The 27,344-nt window shown below is 35.0% G+C and overlaps 1 protein-coding gene and 7 non-coding genes across 9 annotated transcripts in view; all 8 read right to left on the bottom strand.

The window, feature by feature from the left end:
• The window catches only part of LOC145740129 (putative inorganic phosphate cotransporter), a 29,096-nt gene extending 14,609 nt beyond the window's left edge, over nt 1-14,487 (bottom strand). Inside the window, exon 1 of one of the 2 annotated variants that reach the window (XM_081995497.1) lies at nt 14,160-14,487. In XM_081995497.1, the coding sequence (XP_081851623.1) occupies nt 14,160-14,241 (82 nt within the window). In that variant the 5' untranslated portion in view covers nt 14,242-14,487. The remainder of the gene's footprint in view (nt 1-14,159) is intronic. The other variant, XM_081995499.1, reaches the window with a different exon arrangement.
• Nucleotides 14,488-25,235: 10,748 nt separating this feature from the next.
• On the bottom strand, nt 25,236-25,354 carry LOC145740511 (5S ribosomal RNA). Its single transcript, XR_014181450.1, has one exon. It is a non-coding gene; the product is annotated as a 5S ribosomal RNA (ribosomal RNA).
• A 200-nt stretch (nt 25,355-25,554) lies between these two features.
• LOC145740521 (5S ribosomal RNA) lies at nt 25,555-25,673 on the bottom strand. Its single transcript, XR_014181459.1, has one exon. It is a non-coding gene; the product is annotated as a 5S ribosomal RNA (ribosomal RNA).
• Nucleotides 25,674-25,872: 199 nt separating this feature from the next.
• LOC145740512 (5S ribosomal RNA) lies at nt 25,873-25,991 on the bottom strand. Its single transcript, XR_014181451.1, has one exon. It is a non-coding gene; the product is annotated as a 5S ribosomal RNA (ribosomal RNA).
• Nucleotides 25,992-26,189: 198 nt separating this feature from the next.
• LOC145740518 (5S ribosomal RNA) lies at nt 26,190-26,308 on the bottom strand. Its single transcript, XR_014181456.1, has one exon. It is a non-coding gene; the product is annotated as a 5S ribosomal RNA (ribosomal RNA).
• Nucleotides 26,309-26,506: 198 nt separating this feature from the next.
• On the bottom strand, nt 26,507-26,625 carry LOC145740519 (5S ribosomal RNA). Its single transcript, XR_014181457.1, has one exon. It is a non-coding gene; the product is annotated as a 5S ribosomal RNA (ribosomal RNA).
• Nucleotides 26,626-26,823: 198 nt separating this feature from the next.
• On the bottom strand, nt 26,824-26,942 carry LOC145740523 (5S ribosomal RNA). The gene has a single exon (XR_014181462.1). It is a non-coding gene; the product is annotated as a 5S ribosomal RNA (ribosomal RNA).
• A 199-nt stretch (nt 26,943-27,141) lies between these two features.
• LOC145740520 (5S ribosomal RNA) lies at nt 27,142-27,260 on the bottom strand. The gene has a single exon (XR_014181458.1). It is a non-coding gene; the product is annotated as a 5S ribosomal RNA (ribosomal RNA).
• Nucleotides 27,261-27,344: the final 84 nt, after the last annotated feature.

The raw sequence follows: 27,344 nt of genomic DNA on the forward strand, positions 1-27,344 counted from the left end.
TTTTACTTTCCAAAAGACCCTGCTCGAACCCAACTGTGGTTGAAAGCTTTGAACTGGAATGATTTTACTCCAACACAATACTCAGTGGTAAGTACAATATGCTTTCTCATTCAGTAAACTTATTGCCTCTTACATATTCATACGTATGTGAGTTACATTTTGAGGCCGCCTGCGTTTTGAGAGCAACAAAGGTTTACTCTGAGGTAACAAGACAGCTTTTAGAAGTTCCATTGGCACATTTACATTTTAAAAGAAAGGTCTTGGTAATAATATAAAACCCATTTACCAGTTTTGCTTACCTAGCTTCAAGGATTTCCAAATTTTCTTTGATTGAGCAGTTTTCACATTAGTTTGTTGTACTTTCCAGGACAAAGGGTTCTAACCAAACTTGCTTTGGCTGGACTTTATTGCCTATAAAAAGCCATATCTATACATATCTGGATCAGGAATGAAGCGTTCTTTGATTTTTCACTCAGAACTTCTAATCAACTACATGAAAAAATAAAAAAAAAACATATTTTCTACTGCATCTGCATAGGTTTGTGTACAAAACGAAAATCGCTAACACCGCCATTAAAAGTGACATTCTAGGCTTTCTTGTACAGAGGGCGGTGGTTCATATCATTTCTTCATCTGTGATATTTCTTGAACAAATCTTCGACTATTGTTTTTTCTGCATCTTCCTCTAATTGCTGTATTAGTTTATTCTGGGCCGCTCGTTTCTTAAAGGTTTGCTTGCCTTCTTTCTGCACGTTTTAAATTTCTCTATGTTGGGCGTTATTATTATCTTCTTGCAACATGAGCAATCTGGCTTTATTTTTTGCGTTTTAAATTTGTTTGCATTCTGCATGTACCTACTGATGCAGTTAATTATGTGGTGCATACTGTTTCATAGTTGACAGTGCTAAAATAATGATTTTTATGGAAAAAGGTACAGAGATGCACGAGTAAGTATAATGCCGAATAGTAAATACAACTAATTTATCAGAAATTATTTAATTAAAAATTTAAATAAATTCAGGCCGCTTCAAGCCGACTCTGGATTTAAGCGGTTTCTGATGTGCATTTGAATTACTAAAGTGGCATTAGAAGATTGAAATTGAAGTTAGTTTAATAACTTGAAAAGTGGCGCTTATAGAAATAAACAGCATTATTCTGCATTCGACTGCAAATTTTTTTTTTTTAGTTTCTGCACTTTTTATATAGTTCCTATTTCACACTTGCATGCTAAAAACGTTTTTTTGTTATAGTCTTCATTGGCACACATTTATACACCCTTGAATGTCATCGATTTTCAGTATACACTTATAACAGTATTAACCGTTAAATTAATAATTTAAAAACTTGGCCTAGTTTAACACTAACCTATTCATATTTGCAGTTTATATACGCAGTTATTTTGTTGTATCACTGTCGCTTGATTGCATTTTGTAAATCATGTCCAACCTATCTGATTTGATATGGTTAAATACCAAATTAGACCTGCCTACGTCAACCTCATTAATGAATGACATGCCAAAACTGTGCCTCTCCTAAAAAATCGAATTTCCGGATGCCATAAAACACCAGTCAATTGTATTTTGACCATACAAATCGCATTAAGTGGAAGTTTGGAAACAATTTAGGCGCCATTAAGGATTAATTATTATGAAAATTTGAACATATTGTTATATAAACAAACATTAGAAATTTTTATATCTCCTTTAATTAACATTGCGCGACCCATGATTTGATAATACGTAAATAGAATCTTAATTATAAACACATCATTCGTAGCAATAAAAATTACCATTTAATTAATCACTTACAATAATAATCACTTTCTAGCCAGTCATCAAATGAAATAGAGCAATCAATCAATAATTCAAAATGTCACTTGTCGCAGTAGTCGACCGATAAAAAGGCTGTCAAGGTTTGTGTATAAAACAAATTTGCGTCTTTAAAATTTTTAGTAAAGATTTTCTAAACGAGGCTTTAGTCTAAAAATTTTAAGATCATGACACTTATGGATCGTTAGTAATAGTATATTACATTCTCAGGTGGAAAGTGTTTGATTTCTGCCGAGAGATTAGGTTTACACATAAGAAATAACGTTATTACATACCTGGTTGAAAATAAACAATATGTATGCTTAATTTGGTTTATTTAGGTATACTCTAATTATTATAACTTTAGTTGCACGTCATAACACAGATGATTTTATTGCCAACTAAACTTTCTGAACAATAACATTGCATAGATTTCGAAATTTAAAGTACGGGCTTTAAAATATGATGGCCATAAATATATTTATTTACAACCATACAGTGCGTTTTTTTTAACGCGCAACATAGGATTTTACGTGTTAAATTTTTAAGCCCATGTTAGACCATGTTATTTTGGAACTACAAGTATAAAACTTGACGGGTGGCTGTTTCGTACCCTGAAGCTTAAGTAAGTTTACCAATTCGGCCTAAAAAGTGTTAAAAAGCTTGCAAAAAATCATCTTTTTTCGAAAAGGTTTTATCGTTTCATACTCCCTGTATGCATTGTTGTTCTTTGTTGTTTTTGATACTGGCACGGCAGGTAGCAGGTAAAATTTGGCGTAGAAAGTAAAACAGGGTGATCATTAACTTTATATCAAGAAAGTTAAGAACAAAAGAAGTATTTTTATAAGTGAATTGTTCAAAGTGACCTCCGTTTGAAGCCAAACAGTATTCCAAACAATCATAAAATGCCCTTTTGACGTTCAAAAGATGTCGGGTCGTGATTTAGTCAAAATATGTCACTTTACCTGCTACCTGCCCTGCCAGTATAAAAACAACAAGGAACAACAATGCATACAGGGAGTATGGAACGATAAAATCTTTTCGAAAAAATGATTTTTTTCCAGTTTTTAATCACTTTTTAGACCAACTTGGTAGACTTACTTAAGCTTCAGGGTACTAAAGACACACCCGTCAAGTTATAGACTTGCAGTTCCAAAATAAAATGTTCTAACATGGGCTTAAAAATTTAACACGTAAAATCCTATGTTGCGCGTTAAAAAAAACGCACTGTATATGTAATGCTGTCATTACTAACGTCATTGAAGGTTAGGAAGTATCATATTGCGCACCTCTACTTCCCGCCCTCACTTCCCGCCCTCACTTCCCGCCCTCATTTCCCGCCCTCTAAAATTGTGATTGTTAATATTTTTAAAAAAAAAAAAGATGTTTGAATCAAATTTTTTAAATGTCAGTCGGATCGATATTCAGTTCGCAAATAATAAATTGAGAAAAATGTCCTGGATTACAACTCGAATTGTATGCATTCTAACGGTTATAATGCCTATAATACATTACAATACTAAAATTAACATGATCTAAACTAAAACAAACTACTTATTGAAATTAATGGTTACATTTGAATTATTATAAGTGTTTATAGAAATATTTAGGCCAGTACCAGCACTGGCGTCTCCAACAGTTGTCTCTTTGGTCGACAAATTAATTTGCTGCTGAATGACTGAGGTTTGTGAACTACTTGCAACAGCTTCAGAAGACATGGCACGTTGGGACAGCATAACAGAAAAGCAGAAGAAAAGCATATAGAAAAATGACTGCTTGGTAGTTTTTTGTTAAATGTAATATTCTAGATATGTTCAGAATGAAACAATGATTTGTAAATTTTGATAGAAATATGATGGTTGTAAATAAAATAGTATACAAACCTCGGTAGGAAGTTTCATTCCTGTCTCGAGATCCTAGCTAAACCTCGACGCTTCGCGTCTCGGCTATCTAACTAATCTCTCGACAGTAATGAAACTCTTCCCACCCCGGTGTGTAATATACTATTTATTTACAACCATATATGCAATGCTGTCATTACTAACGTCATTGAAGGTTAGAAAGTATCATATTACACACCTCTACTTCCCGCCCTCATTTCCTGCCCTCTAAAATTATGTGATTGTTTATACTTTTCTCATCAATTCTAGATGAACTCATTGAGAAATATTATGATACCTATTTAATTGCAAACAACAAAAAACAACAATGATCTAAACTAAAACAAACTTCTTAATGAAATTAATGATTAAATTTGAATTACTGTAAGTGTTTATAGAAATATTTAGGCCAATACCAGCGCTGGCGTCTTCAACAGTTGTCTTTTTGGTCTACAAATGAATTTGCTGTTTAATGACTGAGGTTTGTGAAGTAGTTGCTTTAGAAGACATGGCGCGTTGGAACAGCATAGCGGCAGTTTTGGTTTTATTCTCCATTGAGCTATCCACATAACCTTCAGCCACAGTACTAGATTTCCATCCTCCCAGCCTTTTTAATTGGAGTACGTTTGCACCACTTTTGGCAAGTAACGTAGCGACGGTTCTTCTTAGACCGTGGCCTGTGAAGCCTTTCCAGTTCTCTAAATTGAAAAAAGTAGCAATTTTTTTGGGGAAAATTAGCTATTGTATTGTGCCCAATAGGTTGATTTCTTGCTACTCCTCCTCTAAGCTGAACAAGAAAATCTATCGATTTCTATGTTTTTTCTCAAATGTATGTAGTCTCGAATGATCTTCACCCATATTGGATCAGTAATGAGAAATTCATTTCTCGAGATAAAGTTCACCTCGACTTCGTCTCGGCGAACTACTTAGTCTCTCGACAGAAATCAAACACTTTCCACCTGACTATGCAATATACTATTACGTTCCTGTGGTAATTAAAAAAAAGTAAAAACATATTCTTCAATTTCGGTTCTGTTGTATCGAAGTCTCTTGTTGAATGTTAATTGGGTAACGGCCCAAAACGTCCCGAGATATTGACCTAAGCACACACACACTAACAAACCCCAAGAAAAATATTGATCAATTGAAGACTACTTGAAAATTTCACTTTTTTGCACGCGCTTTTTTTCCACCCTCCAAATTAGAGTTTTGTTCCATCAACCAAAGCCAATAAATTAAGCTCAATGATAGTTCAAACCTCATCAAAATCTGTCGATTCGTTTAGAAATGGCAAGGTTTTAAAAATGACCCAAATAAATCACTGTCCCGGTTGAGGTGGCGCATAGTTTAGTAAGTTATAAGTCAAGCTAATTTGACTTCTTCAAACTATTTCATGTAGATTAACAAGCTTCACACCTTTCTACCATATACAGTCTGTCCCAAATTCGATGCTCACCATTGGGATTTCAGTTATTATTTTATCTCAGTTATATATTAGCATTTTTTGTTTTTGAGATATTTGAACAAAACTGAAAAATAATGATTTTTCTTTGGCCATTATTGTGCATATCGTTTAGTGGACAGCTGTCAAACTAAAATAAATATTTTTATACTATGCCATACATCAATAAAATGGTGATTTCTTGGCCTATTATGATAATAAAATTAGATATGGCCACAAGTAAAACAAAAGTTAGTGTCCTAACCTCAAAAATAAATAACGATAGAGCATTTTTGGGACAACCAAATTATTCTTCAGAACAAAGTGTCCTAACAATGTCGAAGTTACGAAGTTAGTACCGGCTTTATTGTTTTTATTCTGTTCTCGCCCCTATAAACCTAATTAACGAAAACCCCTAAATTTTGGGTGTAGCTTATGATACAGTGTGACTTGATTAGGACTGATTAGGAATGCAGTATTCTTTACCGTTCCAATTACTACTGGTATTTAATTAAAAGTAAATCAACATTAATCCTTGGGACACTACATGTTTTATAAGTGGTTATAATACCTTAAAAAAAATCTGATGTAAACTAGATACCTATTCAAAAGGCGGCTTATTTTTTTTAACAAACTATGTTAAAGTGTAAGGTACCGTACTCTCTACACACACTATTACTTCCTCTATTATAGGTTTGACAAGGTTATTACAAGATTAACGAACAGTTAGTTAACATTTAGAAAAAAAGTGTAATTAAAACGTATGAAATTTGACTCCAAAAGTTTTTATCTAATTACCATATTTATTATTGTCGTTTTAAGTCGATAAGTCATGTTTGACCCCCAGATTTATTGAAACGTTTGAATGAACATGAACTTGTTTGCTGACGGTGACAAGCCAATTTTTACTGGTCTGTGTGGTTAAAGTAAAAAGATTCTCATTAATCTATTATCGAGTACAATGTTTTTACTAGTTTCGCATCTTTTTTCATGGACATTAAAAGAAAATCAATAACTTAGCTAAAAGTAAGTTTTCATTTTCATCCAGCATAATCTATAAAAATTAATGATATTTTCTGGTTTAACCTTTATCAGATTACATAAAATATTGCATACAAAGCATATAGCCTCTTCCATGCAATGAATGGTCTTGAATAATAATTAAATATGAGTTATTGTCTTATACTCAATATTGTCTAGTTAAACTTATACTGAATAAAATTAACAATTAATTCAATTTTATTTGGCTTTACTTTTTTATTTAAAATGAGAACAAATTTAGACATTATTTATAATTGAAAACTATAAGTATGAATGTTGATTCATCCCTCATACCTATTATAAAATATCAAAATGAATAAATATTACAACTCAGTTGTATTACTTTACTGTAGTGAGACTGAGTGCGGTAAAGTTACTTTTCCGCATTGCAAGATTAATTTACAATAAATTAATAACAAACCTGCAATTTTGAAGTTTATATGTGTAGATCAAAAATACCCATTTTCACCAACTTTTTTATGAAAAAAAATGCATTAGTGTGGGGAAGTTACTATTTCGCACTCATTTTATTAAAAAAAAACATTTATATCAAAAAAACCAAAACTGTATATTTGATTTCTCAATTAAGATTACAGTTTTAATCATCTTTGCACCAGTCGTTTATTATGGTTGAAGTTAACTACTCGTACCCAGACTACCTTATTGTTAGAGACTATTAGCAATCAATATTTCAACTAAACGATTTATTAAAAGTTTCATAAGATTCTGATAAATGGTTGAAAATAAAATAGTATACAAACCACGGAGGAAAGTTTAATTAAAAAATAAAAATTTAATTGTTTTGGCCAAACCACTTGAAGTAATTAAACAAAAGGTTGTAGGAGTCAGTAGCTACGTGGAAAGGAAATTTTCCGAGAAACAACAATTTTCTTACGTTTTCCAGTGGCGCGCGTTTAATTTTTTTTTCAAACCCCTTTTATTATTGTTTGCTAGGACGTACCCTTTTTGATAAAAAAAAATAAAAACTGTCTTAATGCGTGCCTAAAATTAAAAGCTATTTTAATTTAAAATGTCAAATTATTAAAACTTCAAAATTATGACAATCAAAACTCATGTACCACAGCGAAATATAGATTACGAAAGACTTAAAGATGAAGAAACAAAAAACAAAGTTACCAAAAATCTTAATGAGAAAAGACCATCCACAGACCATCCACAGACGGTAGAGGAGGCTAACATGGGTGACGTATGGGAAGAAATGGAGGCTGCCATGACCAATGTTGCGGAGGCAAAATTGGCACATAAACGAAAAGCACAAAAACACGATTGGATGACAGATGAGATACTGGCGCCGTTTGAGAAACGAAGAGGGTACAAGAACAAAGGGAATGGTAGTAACTACAAAAAAATCCAGATATGAACCGCTAAGAATAAGTGGCTGAAACAACAGTGTGAAGAACTAGAACAACTACAAAGAATACACGATGACTTCAACCTACACAGAAAGATACAAGAGACGACAGGAGTATACAGAAAGACTCAATTCTCTGATGTAGAAAACGATCAGGGAGAATTAGCACAGGATGATCAACAGCGTAAAATCATATGGGAAAACTATATTAGCAACCTTTTTGCCGATGAAAGACCTGCTGTTGAAAATGTAGATGACAAAGACCTCTCGGAACCTCCCATTACAATCGGATCTACACAATTTGGATTCAGACGAGGTTAAGGCACGAGAGAAGCATTAATTGCGATTTAAGTACTGATTCAGAACTGGAACGATCAGAGAAAGGACATAATGTTGTGTTTCATCGATTATGAAAAGGCGTTCGACAGAGTCCAACATCATAAACTGATCCAAATCCTAAATAGATTGGACATAGACCAAAAAGACATCCGCTGCATTCAAAGCCTATACTGGAACCAAATGGCTGAAGTCAGAGTTGGTAACGATTTCACAGAAGCAAGACCAATTTGTCGAGGGGTCAGACAACAAGGGTGTGTAATCTTCCCTCTTCAATTTATATTCTGAAGCCATCTTTCAGGAAGCCCTAGAAGAAGGCAACGTGGGCGTTAAGGTAAATGGTGTATGGGTTAACAATATTCGTTATGCGGACGACAGAGTTCTAATTGCAGATAACATGGAGGATTTGTGGGATATGCTTGGGACTGTCGGGGAATGCAGTAAGAACATGGGGCTCAATATCAACACCAAGAAGACTAAATTCATGATAATTACTCGAAAGCCACAAGAATTTCAAAACTCAAGCCTAACATATGAAAATCAACCAATAGAGCGAGTAAATAAATTTAAATATCTATGAACGTGGCTGTGTGAAAACTGGGGATCAGACAGAGAAATCAGATGCCGGATTGAAAATGCCCGCAGTGCGTTCATGAAATTCCAAAAAGTGCTTTTCGATCTTGGTTTGAGAATTAGATTTGTCAAATGCTATGTCTGGACAGTGTTGCTTTATGGCATGGAGGGGTGGACACTGAAGGTGAGCACTATGAACAAGCTGGAAGCATTCGAGATGTGGGTCTATAGGCGTGTACTGAGGATTCCATGGACTGCAAGAAGAATCAACGATGAAGTCTTGAGAATAATCAATAAAGACCGCGAACTGTTAGACACCATGAAACGTCGAAAAACAGCATACCTGGGCCACGTAATACGCAACGAGAGGTACCAATTCCTGCAATTGATAATTGAGGGGGAGATTGAAGGAAAGAGAGGAAGGAAAAAGATGTCATGGCTCCGCAACGTTAGGCAATGGACAAAATTGAGGACAAAGCAAGAACTAATGCATACCATACGTAATAAGGAAGAGTGGACAAATGTGATCGCAATCATCCATTAATGGACACCCAGCAGAAGAAGAAGAAAATCTTCGTTATTGTTCATATTTCGAAAAGGCGCCAAACGAAAAAAAACCTTATTTTTTGAAGCTCTATTCGCAGGTGAACGGAAAGCTCCAAATTTGGAATCACCCTGTATATTATGATATTATGAAAACGTCCGATTCTGTCGAAAAAACGTAAAATGCTTCTTACAGCACTAGTTACGTATTATACTATAACGGTCCGTGGACAAACAATTTCAGCTCTTACAACAGTATCTAATACCTATACTGATATCAACTGCGTGCGCTGTGTATATTTTCTTTTCTGATTGATTTGCCAATAAAACAAACCGATTTAAGTACGATTATTATTATTAGTCTTACTTATTTTTTATTAAATAAGATGCCGACCATTTCGTGGTAATAACAGTGCTAACACAAGCTCAGGAACGTATTTTGCAGCGTATTTATTATAAAAGTAACTTAGTAACTAAAGCCCTACAGGATGTTTCGAGTTTTTTTGTAGCAGGAGTTTAACTACGTTTTTTACGTCGAGAAATAACCCTAATTAGCGGAATATTTTTTTTTGATAAATTCTTCGTTTAGAAAATACAGGTGCGTGAAAAAAGTTCAAATTCAGTATGTGATATGGTTTTTATTTTTTTTGATCCATTAGATAAGTGTCCGGTAAAATTTTTAGCGTTAGGGTCATAAAATAAGAAATGACAGGACCGTTATTTAAATTTGTCGACCATTTGCAAACACCGGTTTTACCAATTAAGCGTAATTTGCAAAACAAGTATCAAGCATGAAATTGCAATTTAGCCAATAACTGAAAACTATGACCACTATAAAAACATAACCAATGCAAAATCTGATCCTGCAAGTTATCACTGGCATTTAGTACCTGTAATTATATAGATCAGAATAAAAGGCTTTACGAAAAATTTGAGCTAAATATCCAAAAACTACTATTGAGTGGGAACCACTATAACATGAGTTACAAAGAGAATATTGAAAAAAGTTCGAAACTGATATTCTGTATTTCCTTAATAAAGAATTTTTCGAGTAGGTATGCTTTATAGAAAAAACTAAGCTTAATTTTAGACATAAAAGACGCTGTTGAAATCCTGCTATAAAAAATCAGTACCCTTAAACACTGTATAAACAATATCTAATAAATGCTTATTAAGATTCAAATTGTTAAAGTTTTATTCAAGATTGTAATTTTACATCAACTGACATACATTTTTCCAAATACCCTAAAAGCGAAAGGGTCAATCATAGGATTAGTCATTTAATTTAGAAAACTGAAAAATAAATAAATAAAAAAAATTGACAATTAGTATGCTGATAATTCAAGCCCAAAGAGAAAAATGAAAGAGGAATTGTTACTTTTCTGATAAAAAATATACAGTTTTTTGTTGCTACATTTATTTAGTATTACCCTGTTAATTATTGAACTTTGCTGGTCATTTCAGGGCATTAAATATTTTCCTGACATTTGAAGTAACTAAACAGCCAAAATGGAGCACCTTCTTATAATGTGACACAAGTGGAAGTTCATTTGCCGTTCATATGCAAAATAATGTATATGAGTTGTTCTACTAAAATTTTCAGTAATTCTTGGAAAACTAAACTGCTTGTCAAAAAGAATGGGACAGCAATAGTATATTACATACTCAAGTGGAAAGTGTTTGATTTCAGAAATTAACCTTTCTACCGCGGTTTGTATACTATTTTATTTTCAACCATTTATCAAAATCTCATCAAACTTTTAATAAATCATTCAGTTGAAATTTCTAATAGTCTCTAACAATAAGGTAGTATAGGTGTACGAGTAGTTATGACTTCAACCATAATAAAGACTGGTGATTTGTTTACAATCTTGACAACGTCATTATTGTGCTATTCCGTCTTTAATATTTTGAGCTGAAACGTTTCTTAAAGTGCTTTTAACAGTCTCAACATAAAAAGCCCAGATATGACAAAACGCATATTGACATTCACCCAGGTGGAAAGTGACATTTACCCGGGTGGAAAGTGAGTACTTACTACGTAACGTTATTACATACCTGGTTGAAAATAAAATTCATTTTTGAGCTGCTGTTTCTTCAAATTGATTCACTCGATTTTAATGATTTGCTTGAGGATTAAAAGGTCTTTTCTTCCTCGTTCTGATGACGTAAATAATCTTTCTGAAAGTTTTTACGGATCCGAGTATACAGGGTATGAACACTGGTGGGAATATGGACTACCTACTTCTTTTCAATTAAATTGGGTATTTGGGTGGGTTTTAAGTGTAATTTTGCTTGCAAAAAATCTAAAGAAATTGTTGAATGTGAATAAAGAGATGTAAAAATAGACACATTTTTGAAATTTACCAATAAATTTTATAAACGCCGCTATAAAATTGTATGAGTTGGATCATTAAACAAATAGTGTGCTAGAATCCAATATCATTATTTTCCATTAAAAGCAGTGAACATGCCATGATTTATGATAAAAATATGATATTGTTTTCAATTTGTAGTAAGTGTAACCTTGCTGATCCCTTCCTGTTTCCACAAAATATTTAAAGTAATGGTGAAATTAAAAACATGAGAGGTAAAAATAACCCCATTTTTGAAATTTTCCCAATAAATTTGTAAGCAGCCCTTAATCACCAAACTGGAGAAAACGTCTAGAGATATTCACCACAAGACTCGATGCTAAAGTTTTATGAAAATTGAGACCTACTGTTTTCAAAGTCAAAAGATTAAAGTCAACTTAAAAATCATTCAAAAAAATTGTCAGTCTGTCTGTCTAATGTGTCATTCTGACGCTAAAACTGTCAGAAGTTGTCAGAATTACAGTAAAAGAAAATGGTAGTGGACTTTAAAACGTGTCAAAATAAAGAAATAAAAACTGATGTTTTGACTAGCTAAACTGGAGACACATTAAAACTGTCTAAACTGTATTGTTTAACATTCTATTAAAAATGTAACGCTAAAGTTATCACTGGCACTGTCAGTTAACCAAATATTTTTTGAAAAGCGACCATTGTAACCTCGAAAGAAACATTGAGCAAATAAAATACAAGGTGATACATTTTTAAACTAATCAAAACATCAAGTATCAAGTCAAGTATTTGACAAGTGATAATTCTGAGATTCTGGCGACTCAGGAAAAATGCTTCAACATTGAGAATTTAAACTATTCAGACCAAAATTAATAGTGTAAGCTATTGAGTAAAATATAAACCTCACTAATCACTAATCACCCTGTACATAAATACCTGTTAAATTCCCCAAATTAATTGATATATTTATGATGTTTACAGTCTGTTAAAGTGCTTCGATCTGTGAAACCTAAATCCAAAATATTTAATTTTCTTTTAAGTGCTTATTGTAAAGTAATACATATTAATACAGTAGTTTTGTTAGAATTATTTAAACTCCAGATATGGTTTATTACTGACTTTTAATTAATAATATTTATTAATTTATATTGTTTGTTGGTAATTGAATTACTGTAAACAAGTAAACTTTTTTTGACTGAATTTTATTTACTTCTAGTAACTTAGCAGTTTCATTATATTATTTAGAAACTAATATAAATTAATGAAGCACTAACGCACCTTAAGAACACCGCACCTGGCAAGGACAAAATAAAAAGCAAACTACTAAAAAGCTTAACTCCTGAAACCCACAAACTCATACTAGACTCACTTAACGACTGCATTAAATCCAACACAATTCCGGATACATGGAAAACTGGTATAATAATACCCATTCCAAAACCTGGACTTGACAACACACAAACACAAAATTACAGACCCATCACACTACTTCCAGTACTTAGTAAACTGCTTGAACTTATTATTAAAAACAGACTTCAAGAGCAGATCGGACAACATATACCACCATACCAGTTTGGTTTTAAACCAAAGCACTCGACTATACACCCACTTTTCATCTTAACAAACAACATACAAACAACACACCTCAATAACAATAAAACAGCATGTCTATTCATGGACATAAACAAAGCTTTCGACAGTGTTTGGCATAAGGGACTACTCTACAAACTACATAGACTTAACACACCAAAATACTTACTTTACACTATCAGAAACTTACTGGAAAACAGACAACTGCACGTTCGAATAGACAACAAACTCTCCTTTTCCTTCAGCCCTGAGCAGGGACTACCGCAAGGCTCACCTCTTTCACCTTTACTATATAATCTGTACTGCCATGACATATACAACCATAACAAACAAGACAAAAATCATATTGACGAAACAGCATACATATTACAATACGCAGACGACACTGCACTTATTGTTCACGACAAAACTACAACAAAAGCAGTTTCAAAACTACAATCACTTACTGACGACACCATGACATGGTTCTACAGATGGAGACTAACGCCTAACGCAACTAAAAACCAGCTTTTATTACTGAACCATCAAATAAAAAACGACTCACCAAACATAACCGCAGACGGACACACAACTGATCCCAAACAAGACGTTAAATACTTAGGGATAACACTGGACCAAAAACTAAAATTCACAAAACACCTTAAAAATGTCCGGACTGAAATCATTAAAAGAACAAAACACTTTAGGTCACTAACATACAAAAACAAAGGCATTAGTACAAAAACGGCAACTCAAATATACAAATCCATCTGTAGACCGGTCCTGGACTACGGACACTTACTTAGAGCAAACGCTACGGACAAGACTAAAAAATATACACAAATTACTGAACAGATTGCTCTAAGACTAATAACAAAAATACGACATCCTGCAAACCCACTACACAACCCATCCAACCAACTTCTCTACGAACGTACGAACATGACTAAAATAACTGACAGACTCATACAACTACAAACCAAGTGGAAAAATAACCCAAACAACTTGACAATTGTAAATCCACTATGCATAACCAGACAGACTAGACAATCCCGTTATCTTTTCCCCGCTCTCACCCTGTTAGAACATTTTAATTAGAACTTTTTTTTTTTTTCTCAATGTATAATTTGTATATATTAATTAGAAATAAGATTACCTGTACATATTAAAAAAACATGTATACATAGGCAGAAAGACCGTAATGGTCGATAGCCGTTTTTTCTTGGAAATAAAGATTGTTTATATATATATATATATATAAATTAATCATACCTGCTTCAAGAGTTTTTTTATCCTGACTAGTGCTCAGTTTACTCTGCTTCTCATTTTGAGCCAACTCAAGTTTTTCCACCATTTTCAAAACGTTCAACCACTTGACACGCGAATTATAACTACAGACTTTTCTAAATCAATCTATTTATACCGACGTTTATCGATACTATCACAGAAACGGCACAATTCATATACACGTAAATAATCGACGCTTTTCTGTCAGATCTATGAAATTATTACACGTTTTACTGGGCACAGTCCGAAGTAAGTAAACAGAAAAATTACTGAACTCTCCTCAATGAGGACGCGATGGAAAATAAGCGGCGAAGCAAGGCTAAGTTCTGTTTTTATATCACCATGGTACTAGAGAATTTAGGGGACAAACTACTATAGTAGATTAGTTTAAGTTTATACACAGTGAACCAATTTAAAATGCAAATAAGTCACTTTAGATTTTGTAATCTATAATTTTGCATTAACCAGCTGAAAAAAACGTCTTTGGTTCACGCTTTTATATAATGCTTGTTTTCTGCGTGTTTAATTTTGATGTTGAACACGCAGTATTATTGTAAATTTCCGCTTATGTAAGTTTCCCAATTTGTGACACCACAACTTTTGACCCATCCCTGATACAACCAAAACTTATCGCTTGTTTATGTTTTTACTTAACTACCAACCCGAAATTAATCGCACTTTTAGATAATTACGCTTTGACCCTTATTAATTAAATCATTACCAGTTAAACAAAAAATACATGCGTTAAATAAACACTAATTTAGCGTGTTGTTGTAATAATATTATTATCCGAAAGGTGAACAAAAATTGTTCATATTTTCTAGTTTACTCAATGTAAATCTGCGTTGGGTATCGCTTTTAGCGAACTTAATTTTGGCTAGTACAGTTATGATATTAGTAAAGCCAACTAACTAGTTGTTGGTTATTCAATCGTATTATTACAAATGAGTTAGTTGATCCCAAGTGCTTTATCATATACAGTGCGTTTTTTTTAACGCGCAACCGGATTTTACGTGTTACATTTTTAAGCCCATGTTAGACCACGTTATTCTGGAATTACAGGTGTAAAACTTTACAGGTGGCTGTTTTGCACCATGAAGCTTAAGTAGGTTTATCAATTCGGTCTAAAAAGTAATTAAAAACTCACAAATGATTAGATGTCAGTCATTCCTAACAATTATATTAAAATGTACTCAGAAGATAATCCCGATATTCCAGATTACATCTTAGAACAGGCGGCACAGGCAAACGCAAATTTATTGCCAGAGAAATCCAGGGCAAAATATGAACAAGAATATCTTTTTTTCTCTCATTTCAAGTCTGCACAAAATCAAAACTGTAAGTGACAATGTTCTTCCTGTTTACTTTGTTGAAAAAGCCAAGTCTTTGAAATCTTCTACATTATGGAGCCGAATCTCAATGCTAAACAGTTGTATGACCATAAAAGAAGTATCCAAAAATATTTACTAGCAAAAGCCATTTTAGTGTTTGGGATTTTTGGTGGCTGTCAAAGAGATGACTTAATACGTTTAAATATAGACGATGTGGTAGATAATAAGCGATTTCTTGTTGTATTTTTACGAGATGCGAAAACTCATAAATCAAGAAGTTTCACCATTACTAACGAAGAACATAGATTTGAGCCTTGCACTCTATATCGAAAATGTGCATCCCTACGACCTAAAGATATGAGAAGCAGAAGATTATTTGTTGCATAATGAAACGGCAGGTGTTACGCACAACATGTTGGCTGCCATACCATCAGTGCTGTACCGAAACTAAAACTAAAGGATCCCAAAAATTATACTGGACATGGACTAAGGCGTTCTTCAGCAACCATGTTGGATGGAACCATGGCGCCAATTTACTGACTTTAAAAAGGCACGGAGGATAGCGGTCTTCTAGCGTAGCAGAAGGCTACATAGAAGAATCCATCGAAAGTAAACTGGAAGTATCGCGGAGACTGTTAAAGCTTCTCACTCGCAAAATACAGCAACCATCAAAATAGTTGCGAGAAATCTGCCTCAATAAGTGAAGTTTTACAGAATCCAATTTCCAAATGGCTAAACCTATGCAACAATACGAATTACCTAATAAACATAACCATTAACAATTATAACAATAATTCAAACTAAAAACTCTGTTAGTTGGAGATGTATTTTGTAATTGTTACTTACTTTTCCATATTTCCACTTTAGTATAGTTAAATGTTTATTTATATTTCTTTAATGGATACGAAATTATACAGGGTGCCCGTTTTACGAGCCTCACCATGGTGATCTCGGTTATTTGAAGAGATACAAGAAAGTTTAAATTGGGGCAAAATTTAGCAATTAGGAGTCGGGTAAAATGCCGCTTTAAAAATTTAAAAATTCTTTAATTAAGAAATTTTGGAAATTACTTATTTTTTTACTAATTTATTTGATAACATAACTGAAAACACATAACACTTTACCATTGTCACTTTTCCTCCTTTACAACGAAGCATTATCATTTTTGATATTCGACGTTTTGTTCTTTAGTTACCATCATCATCAACTTTAATTTTTCTTATGAGCGCATGATGATGGTACCTAAAAACCGAAACGTCGGAACTGAAATTTGATATTAGCACGTAAAAAATAACTTAAAAAAAATAGTTTTTAAGTCTTTTTTCTTAAGTCTGGTTTTTATGCCTTGGTTTTCAAAGAAGTATAATAAAAAATATCGTTCATAATTCGTCCAAAAATAGGTTTTCCGTGCTTGCATGATTTCCGAATTCTGAATTGGTCATACGCGCACGGAAAAATTTAACAAGAAGGGAAAGCTGGCATATTTCCTTTGATGTTGGGGTGATTTTGGTAGGAAACCTGTTAGCGGTTGTCTCTTATCTTATTTCATTTTTAAATAAAAATTGCATCTAATTTTCAGTATCAAATATAAACTTATTTCTTATAATCATTGTTTACTTTTACTTTTTAAGCAAAGTGCTTTAAGTTCCTTTTAATCATTGGAAGATATCAATCACTATTAACTAATATTAACTTTAAACTGATATTTTAAAACCAATATTTGATGTGGTTTGAGATATGGCAACGTTCTTCAACAACCTAATGCAACTCGTGATATTCAAGGAATCAAAGTCGATTACAGTCGATTGTCCCTTTAACTTTGGCAGAACGAGTTCATCTTTCTCCAATGCGTTTTCTCTATTCAACTGTCCCTTCTTGTTAAATAGCTATTCCTTGAAAATAGTATAGTAGAGTATGTGTATTGTAGAAAAGATCTTTGCGCTTCAGCCCTAGAACATGCGGCAAAATCATCGAATACATGAATAGAATTGATGAATGATCTCCAGGAAGTAATTTATAAATATTTTGTGATAAGATTGTTTATGTCTTAATAAGTCTGGTTTATACGTCTATGGAATGTGGAAAAAGTTACGCACGAAACCGGGTAGCGACGAGTGTGAATTCCATGAGTACGTAAAATGCCTTAGAGCACGTGTGACGTTCTATACTTTACTTACGACCAAATGGAAAGTTCTGTTTTTGCCATTCATATAATTCAGAGTAATTTTTCATAAAAAAGTATATTTCCAACGTATTAACATCATATTTGTACTAATCATAGGTATTATACTACTAAAGAAAACATAATAACGTAATAAAAAAAAATCACAAATCATTAATTATCTAATTATGTATTAGTATTGTTCTTAAAATAATTATTTTTGGTGCCATTACAGTTATTAAGAAGAAAGGCGTATCTTGCTTTTCTTATATTACTTATACAGCTCAGTTGAATTATGTATTATTAGTATTAAAAATAATACTTTCAGAAATATTACTTGATGTGTTTTCTATGTACTGCTGTACTTACCGTTCAGCAGAACGGATCTAATATACAGGGTTAAATAAAATTTATTAGAATATTTTTATTTTATTTAATAATTAGCATGATTTTGATGAAGTCGTACAAAAAATAGTGTAAGCATCACGAACAGTAACAGCTTTACTAATCTCACACAAATTACAGGTTTTGCCATCGATCAGTAAAGCTTACTTACTGTTCTTGATACTTACTTAATTTACTAATTAGTTTATTGTAAATGTTATACATTTACAATAAACTAATTAGGGCCTGGCGAGGAATATCCAGGCTGCCCTTCAATCAACACAGGTTTGGTGTGAGGGGGAGGGGCTTTCTGTGAACCCGGAAAAAGTGGAAGTCGTCATCTTTACGAGACGACGAAAACTCGGACCGTTGCCGGACTTAAATCTGTTTGGCCGCATTCTGAGGTACAAATCCCAGGTCAAATACCTAGGGGTCATTCTAGATTCCAGGCTGACCTGGAACGAGCACCTTGCAGTAAAAATCGGGAAGGCCCGCAATGCTCTCTGGGCGTGCAAAAGGGCCTTTGATACCACGTGGGGACTCCAGCCGAGAATCCTTCGATGGATATACTGCGCTGTTGTTCGCCCAATGATAACATACGGAGCGATTGTTTGGTCCGGAGCTATGAATACGGCCAAGTCACGAGCCTTGTTGGACAGGGTTCAAAGACTTGTCTGTGTCTGTATTACAGGTGCAATGAAAACTGCCCCAACAAGGGCACTGGAGCGGCTATGTGGGCTCGAGCCGCTGCACCTGTTTATACAAAAAGAAGCCGCCAGGGCAGCCCACAGACTGGCAGGTCTCAATATGCTGATTACAGACTCAGCTGAACCGTGGGGTCATCTCGGGGGCTGGGGGGAGGCGTTGAGGGAGTGCCCGAACTGTTGATGAAGCAGGATCGGGTGCCTCCGACGCTTCTGTCAAGCGGACCTCTAAAGTTTGTAGTACCCGAGAGGGAGGACTGGAATTTCTCTCAAAACTCTATCCTCCCGTCGCATGGAGACGTCTGGTTTACAGATGGATCCAAAACCGTGACGGGGGCAGGGGCAGGTGTGTATGGCGCAACTTCGGGGACGAGGCTTAGCTTCCCTCTAGGCTGCCACTGTACCATCTTCCAGGCCGAGATCTTTGCGATCATCCGATGCGGGGAGTTTATTTTAAACTCACCGCTATACCGGAAGGATATATTTATCTGTACGGACAGCAAGGCAGCAATGGCTGCCTTAAAAGCTGATTCAACGACGTCTGCGCTGGTGCTGGAGTGTAAGAAAACACTCTTGTCGCTCGCGCGGATGGCCAAGGTACGCCTAACTTGGGTCCCGGGGCACTCCGGTGTTAGGGGAAACGAGGAGGCGGACAGGTTGGCCCTATGTGGCTCCAAAGAGAGCCCCGTAGGGCCCGAACCTATTGTAGGACTTGCCGGTGTGGTCGGATCCGCCATTGTGGACCGTATCTTCTGGCAAAGATCCGATATTGCTTGGGAGGAGGCCGGAGGCATGCGGCAGTCGCGATGTCTCATGGGCTTCTTTTCAAAGAACAAGTCGAAGTCACTGATGGAATTATCCAGAAAGGACCTCAGATGTGTGACAGGACTTCTCACGGGTCACTGTCAGATGAGAAGACACATGCACATTCTGGGTCTGTCACAGGATCCGATATGTCGCTTATGTCAGGAAGACGAGGAAACTCCGACACATGTTCTCACACAGTGCCCGGCACTTGCGACGATCAGAAAAGAGCTTTGGGATAAGAGTGTGATCAACCCCTTAGATATTCAAGGTACCCGGCCAAGGAGGCTCTGCAGCTTTGTCAGGGCCACCGAATTGGAGGGGTACTAGCTTGTGATGGGTCACAATGGGCCCGGCTAGCGGCCTAAGTGTCTTCTCCGTAGGGAGCCCATCAAACTACATTCATTCATTCATTCATTCATGTTATACATATAATATACAAATGTGCAGCTTAAACTTTAAGAAAATGTATTTAACTTTAATGAAACTTTAGTTTAATTCTTTAATTCCTCTTTCCCCGACACTTCCGTTTTTAAGTACAACTTAAGCTAAGTTGAGGTTTGATTGTTACAGATCAGGTGCAAAATAACACAGTCTAAACTATACTTATCTAGCCTGTCCTTAAACTCAACTTAGCTAATGTTGGAGAAATGGACATTAGACATCGATGATGTCTATTTAAGCTATCGGATCGAAAGTAGATCACTTTGGTTGGTGACTTTAATAGACCAATATAAGGATGACAAAGATTGTTCAACATTATGTGATATTTTAAGTACTTACTTATTTAATATTTCGGGTAATTTTGTTGATGAGCCTACTAGAGGCAGTACACCTTAGATCACTTTTACATCAGTAATATCAAAAATGGTGAGGTATTGTTTTTTGTTTATCAATCCCAATCCTCTGACCAGTTTTGCCGTATTACGGCTCATGAGAGAGACTGAGTTAGAACGTACAAATGGCGTCCGAAAATCTAGGAATCTATAGTGAAAGCAAATACATTCTGGCATTTGGATAAATTAAAAATTGTTTGTTACGGATTTAGCTGGATTTTTAGAAGGGAAAGGAAAAAACATTCATAACCAATGTGCATTTGTAGCTCGGATCTAGTCCAGCTGAATGCGGAACAAAATTTTTAACTATTTTTAAATTTGGGTCCGAATGCCAAAACATATTTCCTTTTATCTAGTATATTTACAGACGATAAAAAAACTACCATTTTATTAAATCTAAATGACTTCTTAAATCGTCTGCATAAGACATTTCACAAAAATGTGAAAAGACAAAACTAAAACCCAAAAACAAAAAACCAATACTAAAGGCTCACGCTTACGCTTTTCAGAGTCGCTCAATTCTCTAATAATATAATAGTTATTTTTGTACCAAGGGCGTAAAACTCAACTTTTACTCTCTCTCGCTTGCGCATGCGGGCGTTAAAGTGGTTTACGCCAGAGGTGCAAACAACATTTTTTGTACGACGGGAATAATTAAATAATTATATTTTTAACTTTTAAGGTGTAAGTATCACTTTAGTCATCCCGTATGTTGATTTTATTTCACGGGGTTTCGATTTATTTGCTGGTGTCATTGTTTAAAAAAAGTGAAGAAAGTCATTAGCAGCCAGATCAATTTAATGTTGCCAAGACAATAATAAAAAAACCATTTGCTTGTCAAAAATTATTGATTGTCAGTCTTCAAGTATCTCATATAAGAAGAACTATTTCGACGAAAATGATGGCAAATTTAGCTGAACTCGAGGAAGCAGCCAGTAAAATATGCCTTCAGTTGTTGCCAAAAAAGTCAAGAATATTGTATGAAAAGTCATACCAATATTTTGTTAAATGGTGTGATCTAAGGCAAGTGACGTGCATAAATGAAAGTGCTGTGTTGGTTTGTTTCAATAAAAGAAGGCAGATTTTGAAGCTTTCAACGTTATGGTCAGTCTACTCAATGTTGAAGTCGACAAAATAATTGTTTACAGAGACATTGACATCAGTAAGTTCTCGAAAGTGATCGCATTTCTAAAACGACATGCGGAAGGATATATTCCGGAGAAGTCCAGTATCTTCACGAGGAAGGAAATCCAGAGATTTTTTGCATCTGCTCCAGATGAAAGCTATTTGCTCCATAAGGTTGTATAAGCTTCGGGATTGCAGGAGCATGCAGAAGAGATGAGTTGACGAATTTACTGTTTGGTGATGTTACCATTATGGACTCATCTATTTTGGTACTACTGCGTCAAACAAAAACGAAGATTCCAAGACTATTCACTATTGTAGACTGCAATAACGGAGACAACTTGAATTTCTTGACAAGGACAAAGAAATTTATAGCACTGAGACCAAAATCTGCCAACATCCTGCGCTTTTTCTTATCATATAAGAAAGGAAAATGCTCTATGCAACCCGTCGGGAAAAATACTATGCATAAGCTACCCAGTGTATCAGTATCAAAGTATTTGAAGTTGCCAAGTCCGGAAGGCTATACCGGACATTGCTTTCGGCGTTCGTCCGCAACTTTATTAGCAGATTCAGGGGCAGACCTTTTGGCTGTAAAGCGTCATGGAGGTTGGCGCTCGTCGAGTGTAGCTGAAGGTTACATTGAAGAGTCGGTGCAGAATAAAATTAAGATAGCCAGAAGGATTGTAAGTTCCACTTCCACGGATGCTTCTGGCGCCACAAAAGAGGTTGCAGTCATTCAGGAAAGCGGATCGATTGAGAAAAGCTTTCCTGGTGTAAACGTTTCCAACTCTAATAATTGTACTTTGAGCATAACATTGAATAAGTAGTAAAGGTTTCGTCGTTATTGGGTTATTTATAATAATATTAAAATTTGTTGTTTTTTCATTTTAAGCCCATGGGCGTAAAAGTGCTATTTTACGCCCGCAATAGGGTGGTGATGAATTTGAGTAAATGTAAATGTTTTCGGTTTAACTAAACATGTTGAAAAATTGCTTCGGAACAGCAAAAAAAAAAAGTTAAACCTCCATGACTTTACTAACCTGGTGGACACCAAATCAGTGTTTAACCACCACATTAAAATATCAAAACGATATATAATAACAGGAAGCTAATACCTATTTGAATTTTATCGGTTTGGTAAACGTATCGCGTTTCAGGTGCTTAGTAAACTACCTAATCACTAAAACTACAACACAACAAAATGCTTTCCACTCAAGGTCAAAGTATTGTTAAAAAAGTATAGTGATTTTCTATTAGACAGTTTGATTGGATTCATCCCGGAACTGGAAAGTCGAACACGTATTAATTTATTGTCATTAACCAGAAGAGTCAAACACGTTCACAAATCAAGGTTTGAACTTGAACTGTACATGTTAAAATAGAAAAAGAAGGTTTTTTAATGCGAGACCTGAATTTAACTAGGTATTCCGGCTAAAGAAGTACAAGGCTTTCAGTTCATGTAAACTCAATGAATTAGCAGACAGTAATAAATCGTAAAACAAAGATTCATATAAAAATAAGGTCTAATAACATGCAAAAATGTTGTTGATTTTTAAAGTTACTATGCTAAAAATATGTGGAAATTTTTAAAGCAAATTAATACTAGACAATTTAACATCGTATTATTATTTGCGCTTGCATTCCAAGATAATCACAACCTTTTATAAATTCGTTCTCAGGAAAGTTTACGCATCAGCTAAACAATGAAAAGTAAGTTTATTTAAAAAAATCGAATTCTAGAGTTATGCTTTGGTATTCCGCACAATTTATGCAATACTTATAATTTACGGTTGTGCTATTTGTAACCGAGGTTAACGGGCATTTTCACCAAACACTATTAACCGTTGGGTTAAAGACACGGTACCAAAAAGTAAAATAAGTTTACACCTCCTAGATTTATTATTTACCGAGTTAGTGCTAATTTTGAGATTAAATGTTTGAAGAAGGCTTTTCACCTTTTTGTCACCAAATGATATCAAACAACGAGATAATAATAATTCAATTACCAGTAATTTAAAGTCAACCAAAATGTTTCATATTGTGTGTATAATTTAGATTTACTGAGTTTTGCAAAAACTAGTGTTTTCTTAAATCATAATAATTCTTGACAATGAAAAGATTATTTCAATTCAATTTAAATTGTCTTTGAATAAGATATTCAATTGAATTAAAAACACACTCAAAAATCCACAAGGTAAACAAACAAAGCAATTCGTTTGAACATGTACACAGGTTAGTTGCAACATCTGGTGACATCTGTACTACTATACAACTATGTAAGTTCTCATAGAGTTGCGTACAGATGTCACCAAATGTTCCACAACAACTATCATGTCTGTCATCCAGTTGATATACTGGAATGAAGGTTTTGTTCTTTGTTATTTGCATTCCTCTCTGATGAGTACTGCGGCAAAACAAAACTGGTCGCAAGATTGGGATTGATAAACAAAAAACAAAACCTCACCATTTTAATCAATGTATACATGGTGTTTTAACTTAATTGCACACCAATGGAAACTTGTTTATTACTGAGAATAGAAAAAAGTATGAAATATTAGAAATGGAGCATTTTTTACACACCAAATATCGAAATAACTAGTTTTTTACGTATCAAGGGCTGAAAGAAGAAAATTACGCCCGGGGGAGAAGTATGAGATCCGAAGTGTTAAAAATGCTAAAATCTACTATGTCCCCCAAAATACATAGGTATAGTTTATTGTAGCCACTTCCTTAAGTTATAACCTAAAACAATCAATCAATATCACATTTAATTACCGACATACGATTTTTGTTGGTGATTGTGACTGTATATTGTATAGCAAGAACTAAAGTTTGATTGATTGAATTACAAAATAATCAAAATTACTAATACAATTAAGTACATAAAATGAATAGTAAATTAATAAACTGAAGTTACAAAACTGTTACGTCACTGCCACTAGCCCTGGGACGGACAGTACTTACTAATCAGTAAGTAATTATTGTTTACCTCGTTAAAACAAGTTTAAGCCAGTCCTATCGAATAATCTATTAAAACCATTATACTTGAAACACATTAAGTTTGTAGTAGAACTTTTTGGAGCTGCATGTCATTATTGTGGCTCCATCTGTGCAGATTGGCTATAATATCAACAAGAGAATCGATGCACCCAGAAAACAACTAAAACCATATCCCTGAACAGTTGACACAGACAATAATATAACGCCTTAAATCCGGTAGATGGCAATACTTAAATGGTTATTGGTTATGTTATTGAAACGAAGCTTTTATGAGGAGTGTCCATAATTAAAAAAAACTTTTTTGTACGAATTGTATAATTTTGAGTGTTTACAGCACTTGTTTTGAAGGCGGGAAGGACTAATTCCTGTCCAGTTTCTGGTTGCTAGGGCTAACAAACCGGGAAGTAAATAGCTGCTGTACCTACTTACCGTTCAGCTGAACGGGAAGTAACATACAGGATTAAAGGGAATTTGTTAGAATCTTTTCATTTTATTTAATAATTAGGAAGATTTTGTTGAAGTCGTACAAAAAATAGTTTAAGCATCACGAACAGTAACAGCTTTACTGATCTCAGACAATTTATCATTTGCATGGTTGAAATGAATGGCTTAATTATCTCAGAGCTGTAGCTAGTTTCTAAAAAGATGAAATAACCGACTTCAAAGAAAAAAGCATACGCTTCTTATCATTTTCGTCCACAAGTGCAAAAAAAAGGCAACTACACGTGGTGTTCCCAGGCGGTCACCCATCCAAGTACTAACCACGCCCTACGCTGCTTGACTGCGGTGATCGGACGGGAACCGGTATATCCAGCGTGGTATGGCAGTTGCCTGTGAACTAATCAATAACCGGGTAATAAAATCCACCAAAAGTGTAGGAGAAATGCAAATGTCATTTTCATGGTTGCATGGTTAAAACAATTGGGCTAATTATCTCAGAGCCGTAGTTAGTTTCTAAAAAGATGAAATATCCGACTTCAAAGAAAAAAGCATAAGTTTCATATCATTTTCGTTCGCAAGTGCAAAAAAAAAAGGAAACTACACGTGGTGTTCCCAGGCGGTCACCCATCCAAGTACTAACCACGCCCTACGCTACTTGACTGCGGTGATCGGACGGGAACCGGTATATCCAGCGTGGTATGGCAGTTGCCTATAAATTAATCAATAACCGGGTAATAAAAACCACCAAAAGTGTAGGAGATATGCAAATGTTATTTTCATGTTTGCATGGTTGAAACAATTGGGCTAATTATCTCAGAGCTGTGGCTAGTTTCTAAAAATATGAAATATCCGACTTCAAAGAAAAAAGCATAAGTTTCATATAATTTTCGTTCGCAAGTGCAAAAAAAAAGGCAACTACACGTGGTGTTCCCAGGCGGTCACCCATCCAAGTACTAACCACGCCCTACGCTGCTTGACTGCGGTGATCGGACGGGAACCGGTATATCCAGCGTGGTATGGCAGTTGCCTATAAATTAATCAATAACCGGGTAATAAAAACCCCCAAAAGTGTAGGAGATATGCAAATGTCATTTTCATGTTTGCATGGTTAAAACAATTGGGCTAATTATCTCAGAGCCGTAGCTAGTTTCTAAAAAGATGAAATAACCGACTTCAAAGAAAAAAGCATACGCTTCTTATCATTTTCGTCCACAAGTGCAAAAAAAAGGCAACTACACGTGGTGTTCCCAGGCGGTCACCCATCCAAGTACTAACCACGCCCTACGCTCCTTGACTGCGGTGATCGGACGGGAACCGGTATATCCAGCGTGGTATGGCAGTTGCCTATAAATTAATCAATAACCGGGTAATAAAAACCACCAAAAGTGTAGGAGAAATGCAAATGTCATTTTCATGTTTGCATGGTTGAAACAATTGGGCTAATTATCTCAGAGCCGTAGCTAGTTTCTAAAATTATGAAATAACCGACTTCAAAGAAAAAAGCACAAGTTTCATATCATTTTCGTCCACAAGTGCAAAAAAAAGGCAACTACACGTGGTGTTCCCAGGCGGTCACCCATCCAAGTACTAACCACGCCCTACGCTCCTTGACTGCGGTGATCGGACGGGAACCGGTATATCCAGCGTGGTATGGCAGTTGCCTATAAATTAATCAATAACCGGGTAATAAAAACCACCAAAAGTGTAGGAGATATGCAAATGTCATTTTCATGGTTGCATGGTTGAAACAATTGGGCTAATTATCTCAGAGCCGTAGCTAGTTTCTAAAAAGATGAAATAACCGACTTCAAAGAAAAAAGCATACGCTTCTTATCATTTTCGTCCACAAGTGCAAAAAAAAGTCAACTACACGTGGTGTTCCCAGGCGGTCACCCATCCAAGTACTAACCACGCCCTACGCTGCTTGACTGCGGTGATCGGACGGGAACCGGTATATCCAGCGTGGTATGGCAGTTTCCTATAAATTAATCAATAACCGGGTAATAAAAACCAACAAAAGTGTAGGAGATATGCAAATGTCATTTTCATGGTTGCATGGTTAAAACAATTGGGCTAATTATCTCAGAGCCGTAGCTAGTTTCTAAAAAGATGAAATATCCGACTTCAAAGAAAAAAGCATAAGTTTCATATCATTTTCGTTCGCAAGTGCAAAAAAAAAGGCAACTACACGTGGTGTTCCCAGGCGGTCACCCATCCAAGTACTAACCACGCCCTACGCTCCTTGACTGCGGTGATCGGACGGGAACCGGTATATCCAGCGTGGTATGGCAGTTGCCTGTGAACTAATCAATAACCGGGTAATAAAAAGCACCAAAAGTGTAGGAGAAATACAAATGTCATTTTCATGGTTGAAATGATTG

The sequence above is a fragment of the Ips typographus genome, linkage group LG1, assembly GCF_016097725.1.
Source record: "Ips typographus isolate SLU linkage group LG1, UJ_Ityp_2.0, whole genome shotgun sequence".
Classification (NCBI taxonomy): Eukaryota; Metazoa; Arthropoda; class Insecta; order Coleoptera; family Curculionidae; genus Ips; species Ips typographus.